Consider the following 14,553-nt stretch of genomic DNA (forward strand, 5'->3'; position numbering starts at 1 on the left):
GTTGGATCTTGTCTGAAAGTAGCAAATACCAGAGTTGTTTACTTGTGCTTTATTGACTATGCAAAGGCTTCCAACTGTGACAAGTATGACAAGCATCGGATAACACTGTGAAGAATGAGTATTCCAGAACACTAAATTGTGCACATGTGGAACTGGTAAGCAAACCAAGAGGCAGTTGTTAGAACAGAAAAAGAATATACTATTAAAATTAGGAAAGGTGTGTGCTATGATTGTATACTTTCACTATTTTTATTCAATCTGTATTGCTGAGCAAATAATCTGAGAAGGTGGATTATATGAAGAAAAATGTGGTTTCAGGATTGGAGGAAGACTCATTAACAACCTGTGATATGCCAAAAATACAACCTTGTTTGCTGAAAGCCAAGAGGATTTAAAGTATTTACTGATGAGGATCAATGACTACAGCCTTCAGTATGGATTACACTTTAATGTAAAGAAAACAAAAAAGTCCTCACATCTGAAACAATAAATAACATCATGATAAATGGAGAAAATATTGAACCTATCAAGGATTTAATTTTGCTTGGATCCACAATCAATACTCATGGAACCAGCATTAGATAAATCTGTTGCACAAGTCCTCTTTAAAGTGTTCAAGAAAGAAGACATCAATTTGAGGATTAAGGTGTGCTGGACCCAAGCCATGATATCTTCAATTGCCTTGTATGTATTTGAAAATTGGTCAGTGAATAAGGAAGACCGTAGACTGATGCATTTGAATTATGGTGTTGACGAACTATATTAACAGTACCATGGACTGCCAGAAGAACACACAAATCTGTGTTGGAAAAAGTATAGCCAGAGTGCTCATTAGAAGACAGATGGCAAGACTTTATCTGTCAAACTTAGGATATGCTCTCAGGAGGGACCACTTTCTGCAGAAGAACATCATGCTTGGTAAATTGAATGGTCAGAGAAGAAGAGTAAGACCGCCAATGAAATGGATCCACCCACTGGCAGTAGCAATGGACTCAAGCATAAGAAATGTGAGAATGACCCAGAACCAGGCAGTATTTTGTTCTATTTTACACAAGATCACTATGAGCCAGAGTCAACTCCAAGGCATCTGATAACAACTAATGCCAAAGATGAAGAAATTGAAGATTTTTATGAACTTCTGAAGTCTGAAATTGACCACTCAACTAACATGTTTTGATAAGTACTGGTTATGGGAATGGAAAATCAGAAACAAAGAAAGCTCAGAGGTTGGAAAACATGGCCTTAGTAATAGAAAGGATACCAGATATCACCTGAAAGAATTTTGCAAGACCAACAACTTATTCACTGTAAATACCTTCTTCCAACAACATAAAAAGCAACTATAAACATGGACTTTGCTGAATGAAAATCATGGTCAAAATTTGGAACATCAATTGCTCATACACAAGTTCAAAATGAAGCTGAAGAATATTAAAATAAATCCACAATAGTCAGCATATGAGCTTTAGTATATCCCACTTGAATTCAGAGATCATCTGAAGAATAGATTTCATACATTTAACATTAGTGACTGAAGACCAGTTGAGTTGTGGGATAACATCAAGGACATCATACGGGAAGAAAGAAAAGGTCGTTTAAAAGACAGAAAATAAATTAAAGACAGAAATGGATGTCAGAAGAGACTCTGAAACTTGTTCTCGAACACTGAGTAGCTAAAGCAAATGGAAAAAATTAAATGAAAGAGCTGAACAGAAGGTTTCCGAGGGTGACTCCAGAAGACAAAGAAAGTATTGTAATGAAATGTGCAAAGACTTGGAGTCAGAAAATTGAAAGGGAAAAATACACTTGGCATTTCTCAAGCTGAAAGAACAGAAAAAACATTCAAGTCTTGAGGTACAATACTGATCGATTCTATGAATAAAATATTGGCTGATACAGGAAGAATGAATAGAAGCTGGAAGGAATACAGAGTCAAAAAGAATTGGTTGATGTTAAACCATTTCAGGAGGTAGTGTATCGTCAAGAACTGATGGAATTGAAGGGAGAAGTGCAAGCTGCTCTGAAGGCACTGGCAAAAAAAAAAGTTTCCAGAATTGATGAAATTGAGATGTTCCGACAATATCTATGCCAAGAAATATTGGAAGAGATCCATATTCATATCCGTTCCAAAGGTGACCCAACAAAATGCAGAAATTATTGAACAATGTATCATTATAACTCACACAAATAAAATTTTGCTGAAGATAATGTAACAGTGACTACAGTCATACAACGATAGATAAGAAATTCAAGCCATATTCAAAAGAGGATGCACTTTTTTTTTGAAGTATATCATTGCTAATTCAGATAGGTCTTGACTAAAAGCAGAGAATACCAAGAAGATACTTATCTTCATTGTATTGATTATGCAAAGACAGTCAACTATGTGGGTGAAACAAACTGTGGATTACATTGTGAAGAATGGGAATTCCACAATGTTAATTGTGCTCATATGGAACCTATACATAAAATTAGAAAAAGTCATTTAAACTTAACAAGAAGATACTGTGTGGTTTAAAATCACAAGGGAGGTGTGCCATGGTTGTATCCTTTCATGATACTTACTCAACCTGTATGCTGAACAAATAATCTGAAAAGCTGAACTACAGGAAGAACAAGGCAGCATCAGGATTGGAGAAAGACTCATTAACAACTTGCAATATGCAAATAATACAACATTGCTTGCTGGAAATCAAGAGGATTTAAAATACGTACTGATGAAGATCAAAAACCTTCAGTATGGTTTACACGTTAATGTAAAGAAATCCTCACATCTGAACCGCCAACATCATGATAAGTGGAGAAAGTATTGAAGTTGTCAAAGATTTCATTTTACTTGGATCCACAATTAATTCCCATGAAAGCAGTAGTATGTAAGTCAAATGATATCATGCACTGGGAAAATCTGCTGCACAAAAACCTCTTTAAAGTGTTAAAAAGCAAAGGTATCACTTTGAGAACCTGATGCAAACATGGTACTTTTAATTGCTTTCTATCCAAGACATATTCAAACTGAAGCTGAAGAAAATGAAAACAAGTCCACGAGAACCAAAATATGACCTTGAATAAATCCCAATTGAATTTAGAGATCATCTAAAGAACAGATTTGATACATTAAACACTAAAGACCGAAGACTAGAAGAGTTGTGGGATGACATTAAGAACATCATACATGAAGAAAACAAAACATCATTAAGAAGACAAGAAAGAAGAAAAAGGTCAAAATGGATGTCAGAAGAGACACTGAAACTTGCTCTCCAGTGTAGACATGCTAAAGTAAATTGAAGAAATCAGGAGGTACAAGAGCTGAACAGAAAATTTCAAAGGTCAGCTCAAGAAGATAAAGTGAGATATTACAACAAAATGTGCAAAGATCTGGAATCAGAAAACCAAAAAGGAAGAACAAACTCAGCATTTCTCAAGCTGGGGGAATTGAAGGAAAAAAAATTAAGCCTCGACTTTCATTCTTGAAGGATTTTCAGGGCAAATTATTGAATAATGCAGAAAGCATCAAGAGAAGGAATATACAGTCACTGTACCAAAAGGAAATGGTTGCTATCCAACCATTTCAAGAGGTAGAGTATGATCAAGAGCCAATGATGCTGAAGAAGGAAGTCCAAGGTGCACTGAAGGAATTGGCAAAGAACAAGACACCAGGAATTGATGGACTGAAAATTGAAATCTTTCAAGAAAATGAGGCAGCACAGGAGACACTCACTCATCTATGCCAAGAAATTTGGAAGACAACTATTTGGCTGACTGATTGGAAGATATTCATATTTGTGCCCATTCCAAAGGGAGGTGACCCAAAGGAATACAGAAATCATCAGACCAACTCTTTGATATTCCATGCGAGTAAAGTTTTACTAAAGGTAATACAGAAACGGCTGCAAGCATACATTGACAGAGAACTTCCAGATGTTCCAGCCAGATTCAGAAGAGGCCATGGAATGAGGCATATCATTGCTGATGTCCAATGGATCTTGGCTGAAAGCAGAGACTATCAGAAAGATGTATACCTGTGCTTTATTGACTATGAAAAGGCTTTTGATTGTGTGGATCATGAAAAGCTATGGGCAACATTGCAAAGTATGAGTATTTCGGAACACTTAATTGTGCTCATGAGGAATCTGCACATGGACCAAGAGGCAGTTGTTCAAACAGAACATGGGAACACTGAATAGTTTTAAATTAGGAAAGGTGTGCGACAAGGTTGTATTCTTTCACCATACTTACCCAACCTGTATACTGAGCAAATAATCCGAGAAGCTGGCTTCTAAGAAGAAAAACGGGGCATCAGGAGGAAGACTCATTAACAAGACTCATTAACAACCTGTGATATGCAGATGATCAACCTTGCTTGCTGAAAGTGAAAAGGACTTAAAATACTTACTGATGAAGATCAATGAGCATAACCTTCCTTATGGATTACATCTCAATGTAAAGAAAACAAAAATCCTCACCACCAGACCAATAAACAACATTCTTATCAACAGAGAAAAGATTGAAGTTGTCAAGGTCTTCATTCTTCTTGGATCAACTATCAACACTAATGGGAGCAGCAGTCAAGAAATCAAATGACATATTGCATTAGGCAAATCTGCTGCACAAAACCTTTTATAAGTGTTGAAGAGCAAAGATGCCAGCTTGAGGCCTAGGGTGCCCCTGACCCAAGCTATGTTATTTTCAATAACCTCATATGCATAGGAAAGCTGGACAGTGAATAAGGAAGACAGTAGAAGAATTGATGCTTTTGCATTATGAGGAGAATATTGAAAGTGCCATGGGCTGCCAAAAGAGCCAATAGATCCATTTTAGAAGTGCAGCCAGAGTGCTCCTTGGAAGCCAAGATGGCCAAAATTCGTCTCTCATACTTCGGACATATTGTCAGGAGGGACCAGTCGCTGGAGAAGGACATCATGTTTGGTAAGGTAGAGGGGTCAGAGAAAAAGAGGAAGATCTTCAGCGAGATGGACTGACAGAGTGGCAGCATCAATGGGCTTAAGCCTGGCAAGATTGTGAGGTTGGCCTGGGATCGGGCAGTGTTTTGTTCTGTTGTGCATAGGTTTGCTATGGATTGGTGTGGACTCAATGGCACCTAACAGCAACAACAATCCAAAACATGGAGTCCTGGTGTGGTGCTGTGAGCTAATGTGTCAGACGGCAAAGTCGTTTGAACTGAAACAGCAGTTTAAGCTCACCAGCTGCTCCTTGGAAACCCTATACAGGGTTGTGATGAGTCTGAATTGACTGACATTTCAAAACAGTATTTTTAATTCATATGCTTAGGAAGCATTTTAAAATACCATGTCTTGGGTCGTTTCCTCTAAGTGTTATCTTTTCCAATTGCCTCCTTTGCATATGAATGTGTGGCACTGCAGGATAATACAATGGGCCACAAGGTCGGTTTGAACCTAAAGGTCAGTGGTACAAACTTACCAGCCGCTGCCTGTAAACCCTTATTGTTGTTAATTGCTGTCACATTGGTTTCAACTCATAAACGACCTTGTCTAGGGTTTCCAAGAAATGGCTGGTAAGTTTGAATCATCAATCTTGTGCTTCAAACCTACCTCCTTGTGGTCCAATGCCTTATCTCACAATACCTCACCAGGACTCCAGGAAACCCTATTCAGGGTCACTGTGAGTCACAACTGACTCAATGGTACTTAACAACAACAAATACATATGAAAGCTGAACAATGAATACAGAAGACTACAGAAGAACAGAAGCATTTGAATTATGGCTTTGGTGAAGAATGTTGAACAACATACCTAGAATGAACAAATCTGCCTTGTAAGAAGTACAACCAGAATCCTCCTTAGAAAGGAGAATGTGACGGGAGACTTTATCTCATGTGCTTTGGACATGCTATCAGGAGTGACTATTCCCTGGAGGAGGACATCATATTTGGAAAAGTAAAAGATTAGTAACAAACAAAAAGAGCCTCAATGAAATGAATTGTGATTGAATGGCCAATTGTGATGAGTAGGCTCAGGCGTAGCATCAAAACCCAGCTGTGTTTCATTCTGATGTCTAGGAGGTCACTGCTTGATGACGCTCAATAACAAAGCTGTCCCAGGGGTGGTGGTGGTGGTGGTGGTGGTTGTGTGCCAAGGAGTTGGTTCCAACTCATAGTGACCCTGTATAGATGGTTACCAAGGCTGTAAATATTTATGGGAATAGAAAACTTCATCTTTCTCCCATGGAGCAGCTGGTAGTTTTGACCTGCTGACCTTGTGGTAAGCAGCCCAACGTGTAACCCACTGCCTCAATTGTCTCCTGTGGAGCAGCTGGTGGGTTTGAAACACTGACCTTGAGATTAGCAGACCAATGCCTAACCAATGCGCCACCAGAGTCTTCAAAAACTTAGTGGAAAAATATCATTTTTCCATAAATTTTTAAAGTCCCCTCATATAATTCTAGTTCTCTACAGACCTTAAGGAGCTCTGGTAGTGTAGTGGATTACGAGCTGGACTGCAAACCACAAGGTTGGCAGTTCAAATCTACCAGCTTTTCCGTGGGAGAAAGATGAGGCTTTCTGCGCCTGTAAAGATGTACAGCCTCAGAAACCCTATACAGGGTCACTATGAGTCGGAACTGACTCGGTGGCACACAACCACCACCACATTGAGGACCTAAGGCAAATTGCACTGGTAGGATCTGTTTGCAGAAAGTTTTATTGTATTATTCCTAACATGTAAATATCTTTCATCCTCTTTTCAGAGTATTTTGGAAAGCAAAAGATTGGAAAATGAGAATAGCAACATTTGATTCAGATGGGAACATTACAGTTTCAAAGAAAAAAAAATATTTTAGAAAGAACAAGAAGAAGAAGAAGAAGAAGAGACCATTGGGAAACATTGAAGACCATAAGGAGTCACAGGCCTCTAAGCAAGATGCCATGTTCCCATGTTCTATATGCAAGAACGAAATTGCCATTCCTGATTTTTTCATCCATAAGAAACAACATAAAGCTTTGACCGCATTGGGTTTTCACTGGATGGGTGGCAAGAAACCAGAGAGATCAGAGATCATTTCTCATAGACAGTTTTTAATTACTAAACTATTGTCATATTCTCCTTTTAAGTTCAGTGAAAAAGACCTACAGACCATTAATAATGCATTTGAGCTACTTTGGAAGAGAAAAGTACCAACATACTATAAGATTGTGGATAATGTTGACACGAATTCCGTATATCCTCAAAACATTAGCAATCTATTAATTAAAGGGTTAGCCATTTGTGAAGACAGGAATTCTGCATGGAGAACTACCATGGATGATAAATTCACCATAGTGAATAATTTTGGCAATAAACCCAATGTGTGCTTTTTTGGTTTATTTGATGGCCATCATGGAGCCTCAGCAGCAGATTTGGCATCAGTGGAACTCCCGGTTTTACTTCTCCATCAAATTTCCAGATTTGATCCCTCCTACCAAATGACCCCTGAAGAGCAACAAGTAATTGATTCTTTTCACACAGTGTTTAAGGAAGAATACAAAAAGATAGAAGATCACTTCTCTTTCAAGTCAGAAAAGTCAAAAGCATTGCACTGTAAGTATGAGGACATACACAAAGCCTTTGCAAAAGCATTTTGGAGAATGGATAGGCTTTTACGTCTTGGAAGGAAAGAAGTGTCCAGAGTTCAATGGAGTGGCTGTTCAGCGGTTACTTGCATATTGGAAGGCAGTGTTAAAACTCCCTATGCTGATAGCCATTGGAGAAGAAAACATGAACATGGTGGATTTACAGAGAGTGTCTCTTTTGGAAACATTCCACAAATAATTTCTGGAGTATTACATGTTGCAAACACCGGTATGTACATTGAAAAGTGGCAGAGAACAGCTTATGTGTTTTGATTCTTAACAGTAAAGCCCCGCTTGCCACCAAATTATTTAGGCACCTTTTATTTAGTGATTAGAAACTGCCCTGACTGATATAACAAATAATAATTATAATTTATATGCAGAATGCAGGTACAAAACTAAATATAACTATTTTCCAAGGAGACAAAGATATGCAATTATGTGATAAACATTTAAATTTTCAAATAGAGCATACATATGGCTATTGATAAAGACAAGAAGCAATTATACTACTTACGGTTATTTCTGAAACAAGCAAATGGACAAAAGACATTGACCATACTTACATTTTTAGGAGAATGAGAAACTCATTGGGTACTTTTAGTATCATTGTTCTAATTCATCAGTTCTTCTGATAATAATGTATTTTCAGTATGTCATTCTTACATAGACTCAATATCATCTCAGAAAGAATTATTGTTCATGCCTCTGTTTTATGGGTATGAATTTTCTTTTTCTCAAAAAGTTGACTCTATTCTTAGCAGGTTAGTTCAGGAAACAATTCTTCTGATCTTCAGTGCTAAAATTTTAGCTACGTTGTTGTTAGGTACCATTGAGTTGGTTCCAACTCATAGTGACCCTATGCACAACAGAACGAATGAACACTGCCCAATCCTGCAAGATTGTTACAATTGTTGTTACATTTGAGCCTATTGTTGGTGCCACTGTGTCAATTCATCTCATTGGGGGTCTTCTTCTTTTCGTGTATGACTGTATACAAAACAGTATTAACCTCTACTACCTGTAACTCTTGCACTTCTCCCTGAGTCTTCAATTGCCTTAATTATTCTTCTGACACTTCCTTCTTGTAATTGCCTTCCCTGTCACCCTAGTATGTGCCTACCTTCTTACCATCCCTGATAACTATCAAATAATATTTGTTTTAGCATGAAGACCTTTTCTCGACTCTTTACAAGAGTACTCTCATGCAATAATTGTCCCTTTGTGATCGACTAATTTCATGAAGAATTAATGTCCTCCAGATTCAACCATGTTATGTTTTGCATATTCTTAGTTTTTCTTCAATGTTGCATAGTATTCCATTGTGTGTATGTACCAAAGTTTCTTTATCCATTCTTTCATTTAGGGGCATTTAGCATGTCTCCATCTTTTTTGTAATTGGGAAAAGTGCTGCAATGAATATGGATGTGCACATATTTATGAATATGTGTTACAGTTCTTATTTCTTGAGCATATGTACTGAGTAGAGAGATTGCTGGGTCATATGGTATTTCTATTTCCAGCTTTTTGGGGAAGTGCCATGCCATTTTCCACAATTGTACCACTTTACATCCCATCAGCGGTAAAGGAGGATCCCAGTCTCTTCACAATCTCTCCAGCATTCATTGATTTCTGATTTTTTGAACTTTGCTATTACAGCTGAGAATAGAGGATATCTCATTCTTGTTTTGATTTGCATCTCTAATGGCTAATGATTGCAAGCATTTCTTCATATGCTTGTTGGCTGCCTGATTGTCGTCTTTAGTGAAATTTTTGTTTTCTACCCATTTCTAAATTGTTTCATTTGTCTTTTTCTTGTTGAGGTGTTGAAGTTTTAAAAAAATTTTAGAGATTAGTCCCTTGCGTAATGTTATTGGCAATTTTCCCAGTCTGTAGGCTCTGTGTTTGCTCTTTTGCTGAATCATTTTGATGTACATAAGTATCTAGTTTTTAAATGCCTTTACTGCATCAATCACTATGATCATGTGGTTATTTTGTCTTACTTATGTGGTGAATTATGTTGATTGTTTTTCTACTATTGAAGCATCCTTGTACACCTAGTATTAATCTCAAGTGTCTTGATGTTATCTTTTTATGTTGAATTTTATTGGCTAGGATTTTGTAGAGAATTTTTTGCATTTATGTTTATGAAGAATTGTTTGTTCTTAAGTGCCATCAAGTAGGTTCTGACGCTTGTTGTTGTTGTTGATGTTTGGTAGAATCCAGTCGGTACCGACTCATAGCGACTCTATGTACAACAGAATGAAACTCTGCCTGGTCCTGGGCCAACCTCACAATTGTTGCCACGCTTGAGCCCATTGATGCTGCCACTAGGCCAATCCATCTTGCTGAGGGTCTTTCTCTTTTTCTCTGACCCTTCACATTACCAAACATGATATCCTTCTCCAGTGACTGGTCTCCGTTGACAATATGGCCAAAATATGAGAGACAAATTTTGGCCATCTTGGCCTCTAAGGAGCACTCTGGCTGCACTTCTTCCAAAACAGATCTACTGGTTCTTTTGGCAGCCCATGGCACTTTCAATATTCTCCTTCAACACCATAACTCAAAAGCATCAGTTCTTCTACAGTCTTCCTTATTCACTGTCCAGCTTTTGCATGCATATGAAGTTATTGAAAATACCATGGCTTGGGTCAGGCAAACCTTATTCCTCAAGCTGACATCTTTGCTCTTCAACACTTTAAAAAGGTCTTGTGCAGCAGATTGGCCTAATGCAATACATCATTTGATTCCTTGACTGCTGCTTCCATGAGTGTTGATAGTTGATCCAAGAAAAATGAAGTCCTTGACAACTTCAATCTTTTCTCTGTTGATAAGAATGTTGTTTATTAGTCCAGTGGTGAGGATTTTTGTTTTCTTAGCATTGAGATGCAATCCATACCGAAGGCTGTGCTTTTTGATCTTCATCAGTAAATATTTTAAGTCCTCTTCACTTTCAGCAAGCAAGGTTGTATCATCTGCATATTGCAGGTTGTTAATGAATCTTCCTCCAATCCTGATGTGTTTTTCTTGATATATCCCAGCTTCTTGGATTATTTGCTCAGCATACAGTTTGAATAAGTCTGCCTCATGGCAACTCTGTATAGGGCTTCCACGGAGCAGTTATCTTAAAGTACTTTTTAGGTTATCTTTCCCCTTTTTGATACCAGGGTTATCTCACATCATAAAATGAATTAATGAGTTTTAATCCTTTTCTATGTTATGGAATAGTTAAGAGTAAAATTCGTGTTAGTTCTTCTCTGAATGTTTGGTAGCATTCACCAGTTAAGCCACCTGAGACTGAACTTCCCCCCCCCCCCCTAGGAACTTTGTGTTAATGTAATCCCCACTTCAATCACCCACCCCCAACTTCCCAATAATCAACAAAGAATCCCCCCCACCCCCCTTTAGTATGGGTTCTTTCCCTTAGTCTTTTACAATAATGGTCCTATGCAGTATTTCTCTTTTTGTGACTGACTAATTTCACTCAACACAATGCCCTCAAGGTTCATCCATGTTATGCGTTGGCTTGCAGCTTCCTTGTTGTGCTTCAAGGTAGCATAGTATTCCATTGTGTGTATGTACCACAGTTTGTTTATCCATTCTTCAGTTGATGGGCACTTTGGCTGCCTCCATCTTTTTGCTATTGTAAATAGTGCTGCTATGAACATTGGTGTGCATTGGAACTGGACTTTTATTGGGAGTTTTAAAATAGACTTATAAATTTCTTCTTTTGTTATAGGTCTGTTCAGGTTTTCTACTTCACTCTGTTAGTTTAGGAAGGTAGTGTTTTTCTAGAAATTTGTCCATTTCTTCTAGATTTTTCAAATTTTTTTGAGTACAAGTCTTTCCTTTGGTTCTGTTGTGACCTCTCCTATCTAATTTCTTAATTGTGTCATTTGCATTTTCTCCATATGCTCTTTTGTTAGATCTGCCAGTGGTTGGTGATTTTATTAATCCTTTCAAATAACCAACTTCTTATCTTGTTGATTTTTTTCTACTGTTTTCCTAATTCATTTATTTCTGCTCTAATCTTTATTATTTTCTTCCAGTGGCAGTAGACTTACTTTGTTGCTCTTTGTCTGACTGTAGATGTTAAGGTGTTGATTTTGTATCTTTATTTATTTTTTTCTTCTGTATGTGTTTATTGCTCCAGATGGTCCTCAGAGTACTGCTTTTGTTTTGCCCCAAATATTTTGGTGTATTGTGTTTTCATTCTCATTTGATTGAAGGATTTTTTTTTTCTATTACCCAATAATTTTTAAGGAGGGTATTATTTAATGTCCTTGTATTTGACATTTCTCCTTAATCTTCCTTTTGTTGATTTTTAATTTTATATTGTTGTATTCTGAGAAAATTCTTTGCAATATTTTGAGCTTTCAAATTTTATTGAAGCTTGCTTTGTGGTCTAATATATGATCTATTTTGGAGAATGTTCCATGGTTGCTGGAAAAGAATGTATATTGTGCTGTTGTTGGATTGAATGTGCTGTATAAATTTATGGGGCAACTTTAGTTAATTGTGCTGCTTAGTTCTTCTGTGTTTTTGTTGAATTTTTTATTTTTCTGTCCTTCATCAGAAGTGGTGCATCAAAATCTCCTACTTTGACTGTGAGCTGTCTGTTTCTTTCTTTAATTGTGTTAGAGTTTGACATATGTTTTGAGTCTCTTTCACTGGGAGCATAGATATTTATTTATTATGGCTATGTCCACTTGTAAGGAGCTCTGGTAGCGTAGTGGTTACGAATCGGGCTGCGAACCTTAAGGTCAGCGGTTCGAAACTACCAGCCGCTCCGCGGGAGAAAGATAAGGCTTTCTACTCCCGTAAGGATTTACACCCTCGGAAACCCTGTACAGGGTCGCTATGGGTCGGAACCGACTCGACGACACTTAACAACAACAACATGTCCACTTGTGAAATTGATCCTTTACTTATGAGATAATGTCCTTCTTTGTTCCTTATTCACCACTCATCTGTCAGTTTGTCATATACTGTGGTGGCTTGTGAGTTGCTGTGAGACTGGAAATTATGCCATGGATATTTTAAATACCAGCAGGGTCATCTATGATGGCTAGGTTTCATATGAGCTTCCAGACTAAGACAGACTGGGAAGAAGGAGAGGTGGACGACTTCTGAATGTTTAGCCATTGAAAACATTATTATTTGCAGCAGAACATTGTCAGATTTACTGCGAAAAGACAAAAGCATTATGAGTAGCATTAGAGCATTGTCATTATAGTGTCGGAAGATGAGCCCATCAGCTTGAAAGACACTCAAAATGAGACTGTGTAAGAGCTGACTCCTCAAAGTAGAGTTGACCATGATGACATGAATGGATTAACGCTTTCAGGACCTTCATTTGCCAATGGGCACAACTCAAAATGAGGAGAGACAACTATTAACATCCATTTATAATCAGAATATGGAATATACACAAAGTATGAAACTAGAAACATTGGAATTTGTAAAATATGAGAAGGAATGTGTAAAGATCAATATTCTAAGCATTAATGAGCTGAAATGGCCATTTTGAATCCTGATAATCATATAATTTACTATGCCTACAATGACCAATTGAAGAGGAATGGCATCACATTCATCATCAAAAAGAACATTTAAAGATCTATCTTGAAGTACAGTGTTGTCTGTGATAGCATAATACCATAAGCTATTAGGAATACAAGTTAATACAACTATTATTCAAATATATGCACCAACCACTAAAGTGAGTAATGATGAAATTGAAGAATTCTACCAACTTCTCCAGTGTGAAATTGATCAAACATGCAATCAAGATGTATTCATAATCACTGGTGATTGGAATGAGAAGGTTGGAAACAAAGAGGAAAGATCAGTAGTTGCAAAATATGGCCTTGTTGAAAGATATTATGCTGGAGATCACATGATAGAATTTTGCAACACTAATGACTTATTCATTGCAAACAACTTTTTTAAACAGCATAAAAGATAACTATATACATGGACTTCACCAGATGGAATACATAGGAATCAAATTGACTACATCTGTGGGAGGAGATGGTGGAAAAGTACAATATCATCAGCCAAAATAAATCCAGAGGCAGACTGTGGAACAGACCATTAAATTCTCAGATAAAATCTAGGCTGAAGCTGAAGAAAGTTAAAACAATTCCACAAGAACAAAAATATGACATTGAACACATCCCACCTGAGTTTAGAGATCATGTCAAGAACAGATTTGATATGTTCAGTCACACTAGTGACCGAAGTCCAGTGAGTTGTGAGATAACATCATACAGGAAGAAAGCAAAGGTCATCAATATGACAAGAAAGAAAGAAAAGACCAAAACGAATGTCAGAGGATGCTCTGACACTTGCTTTCCACTGTAGAGATGCTAAAGCAAAAGGAACAAATGAGGACACAAAATAGCTGAATAGATACGGACAGTTCAAGTAGACAAACTCAAGTGTTAGAATGAAATGTGCAAAGACCTGGAGTTAGAAAGCCAAAAGGAGAGATCATATTCAGCATTTCTCAAGCTGAAAGTATTGAAAAAATTCAAGCCTCAACTTCCATTATTGAAGTATTCTATGGACAAAATATTAAATGATGCTGAAAGCATAAAAAAAAGATGGAAGGAATACACAGAATCACTGTACCAAAAAGAAATGGTCAATGTTTAGCCATTTCAAGTGGTAGCACATGATCAAGAGTCCATGGTACTGAAGGAAGAAGTCCAAGGTGCACTGAAGGTATTGGCAAAGAACAAGTTTCCTGGAATTGATGGAATACAAATTGAAATCTTTCAACAAACTGATGCAGCACTGGAAGGATTCACTCATCTATAAGAAAATTGGAAGACAAATACCTGAGCAACTGATTTGACAATATCTATAAACATCGATATCTTAGGCATTAGTGAGTTAAAATGGACTGGTATTGGTCATTTTGAATCTGATAACCACATGGTTTACTATGCAGGGAATG

At 37.3% G+C, this 14,553-nt stretch overlaps 1 protein-coding gene across 1 annotated transcript in view; it reads left to right on the forward strand.

The window, feature by feature from the left end:
- PP2D1 (protein phosphatase 2C-like domain containing 1) overlaps positions 1 to 14,553 on the forward strand; it is a 110,770-nt gene that overhangs the window by 73,405 nt on the left and 22,812 nt on the right. The window contains exon 3 of the mRNA XM_006859177.1: positions 6,725 to 7,815. Within this exon, the coding sequence (XP_006859239.1) occupies positions 6,725 to 7,815 (1,091 nt within the window). The remainder of the gene's footprint in view (positions 1 to 6,724; positions 7,816 to 14,553) is intronic.

This window comes from Chrysochloris asiatica, unplaced genomic scaffold, assembly GCF_000296735.1.
Source record: "Chrysochloris asiatica unplaced genomic scaffold, ChrAsi1.0 scaffold00030, whole genome shotgun sequence".
Classification (NCBI taxonomy): domain Eukaryota; kingdom Metazoa; phylum Chordata; class Mammalia; order Afrosoricida; family Chrysochloridae; genus Chrysochloris; species Chrysochloris asiatica.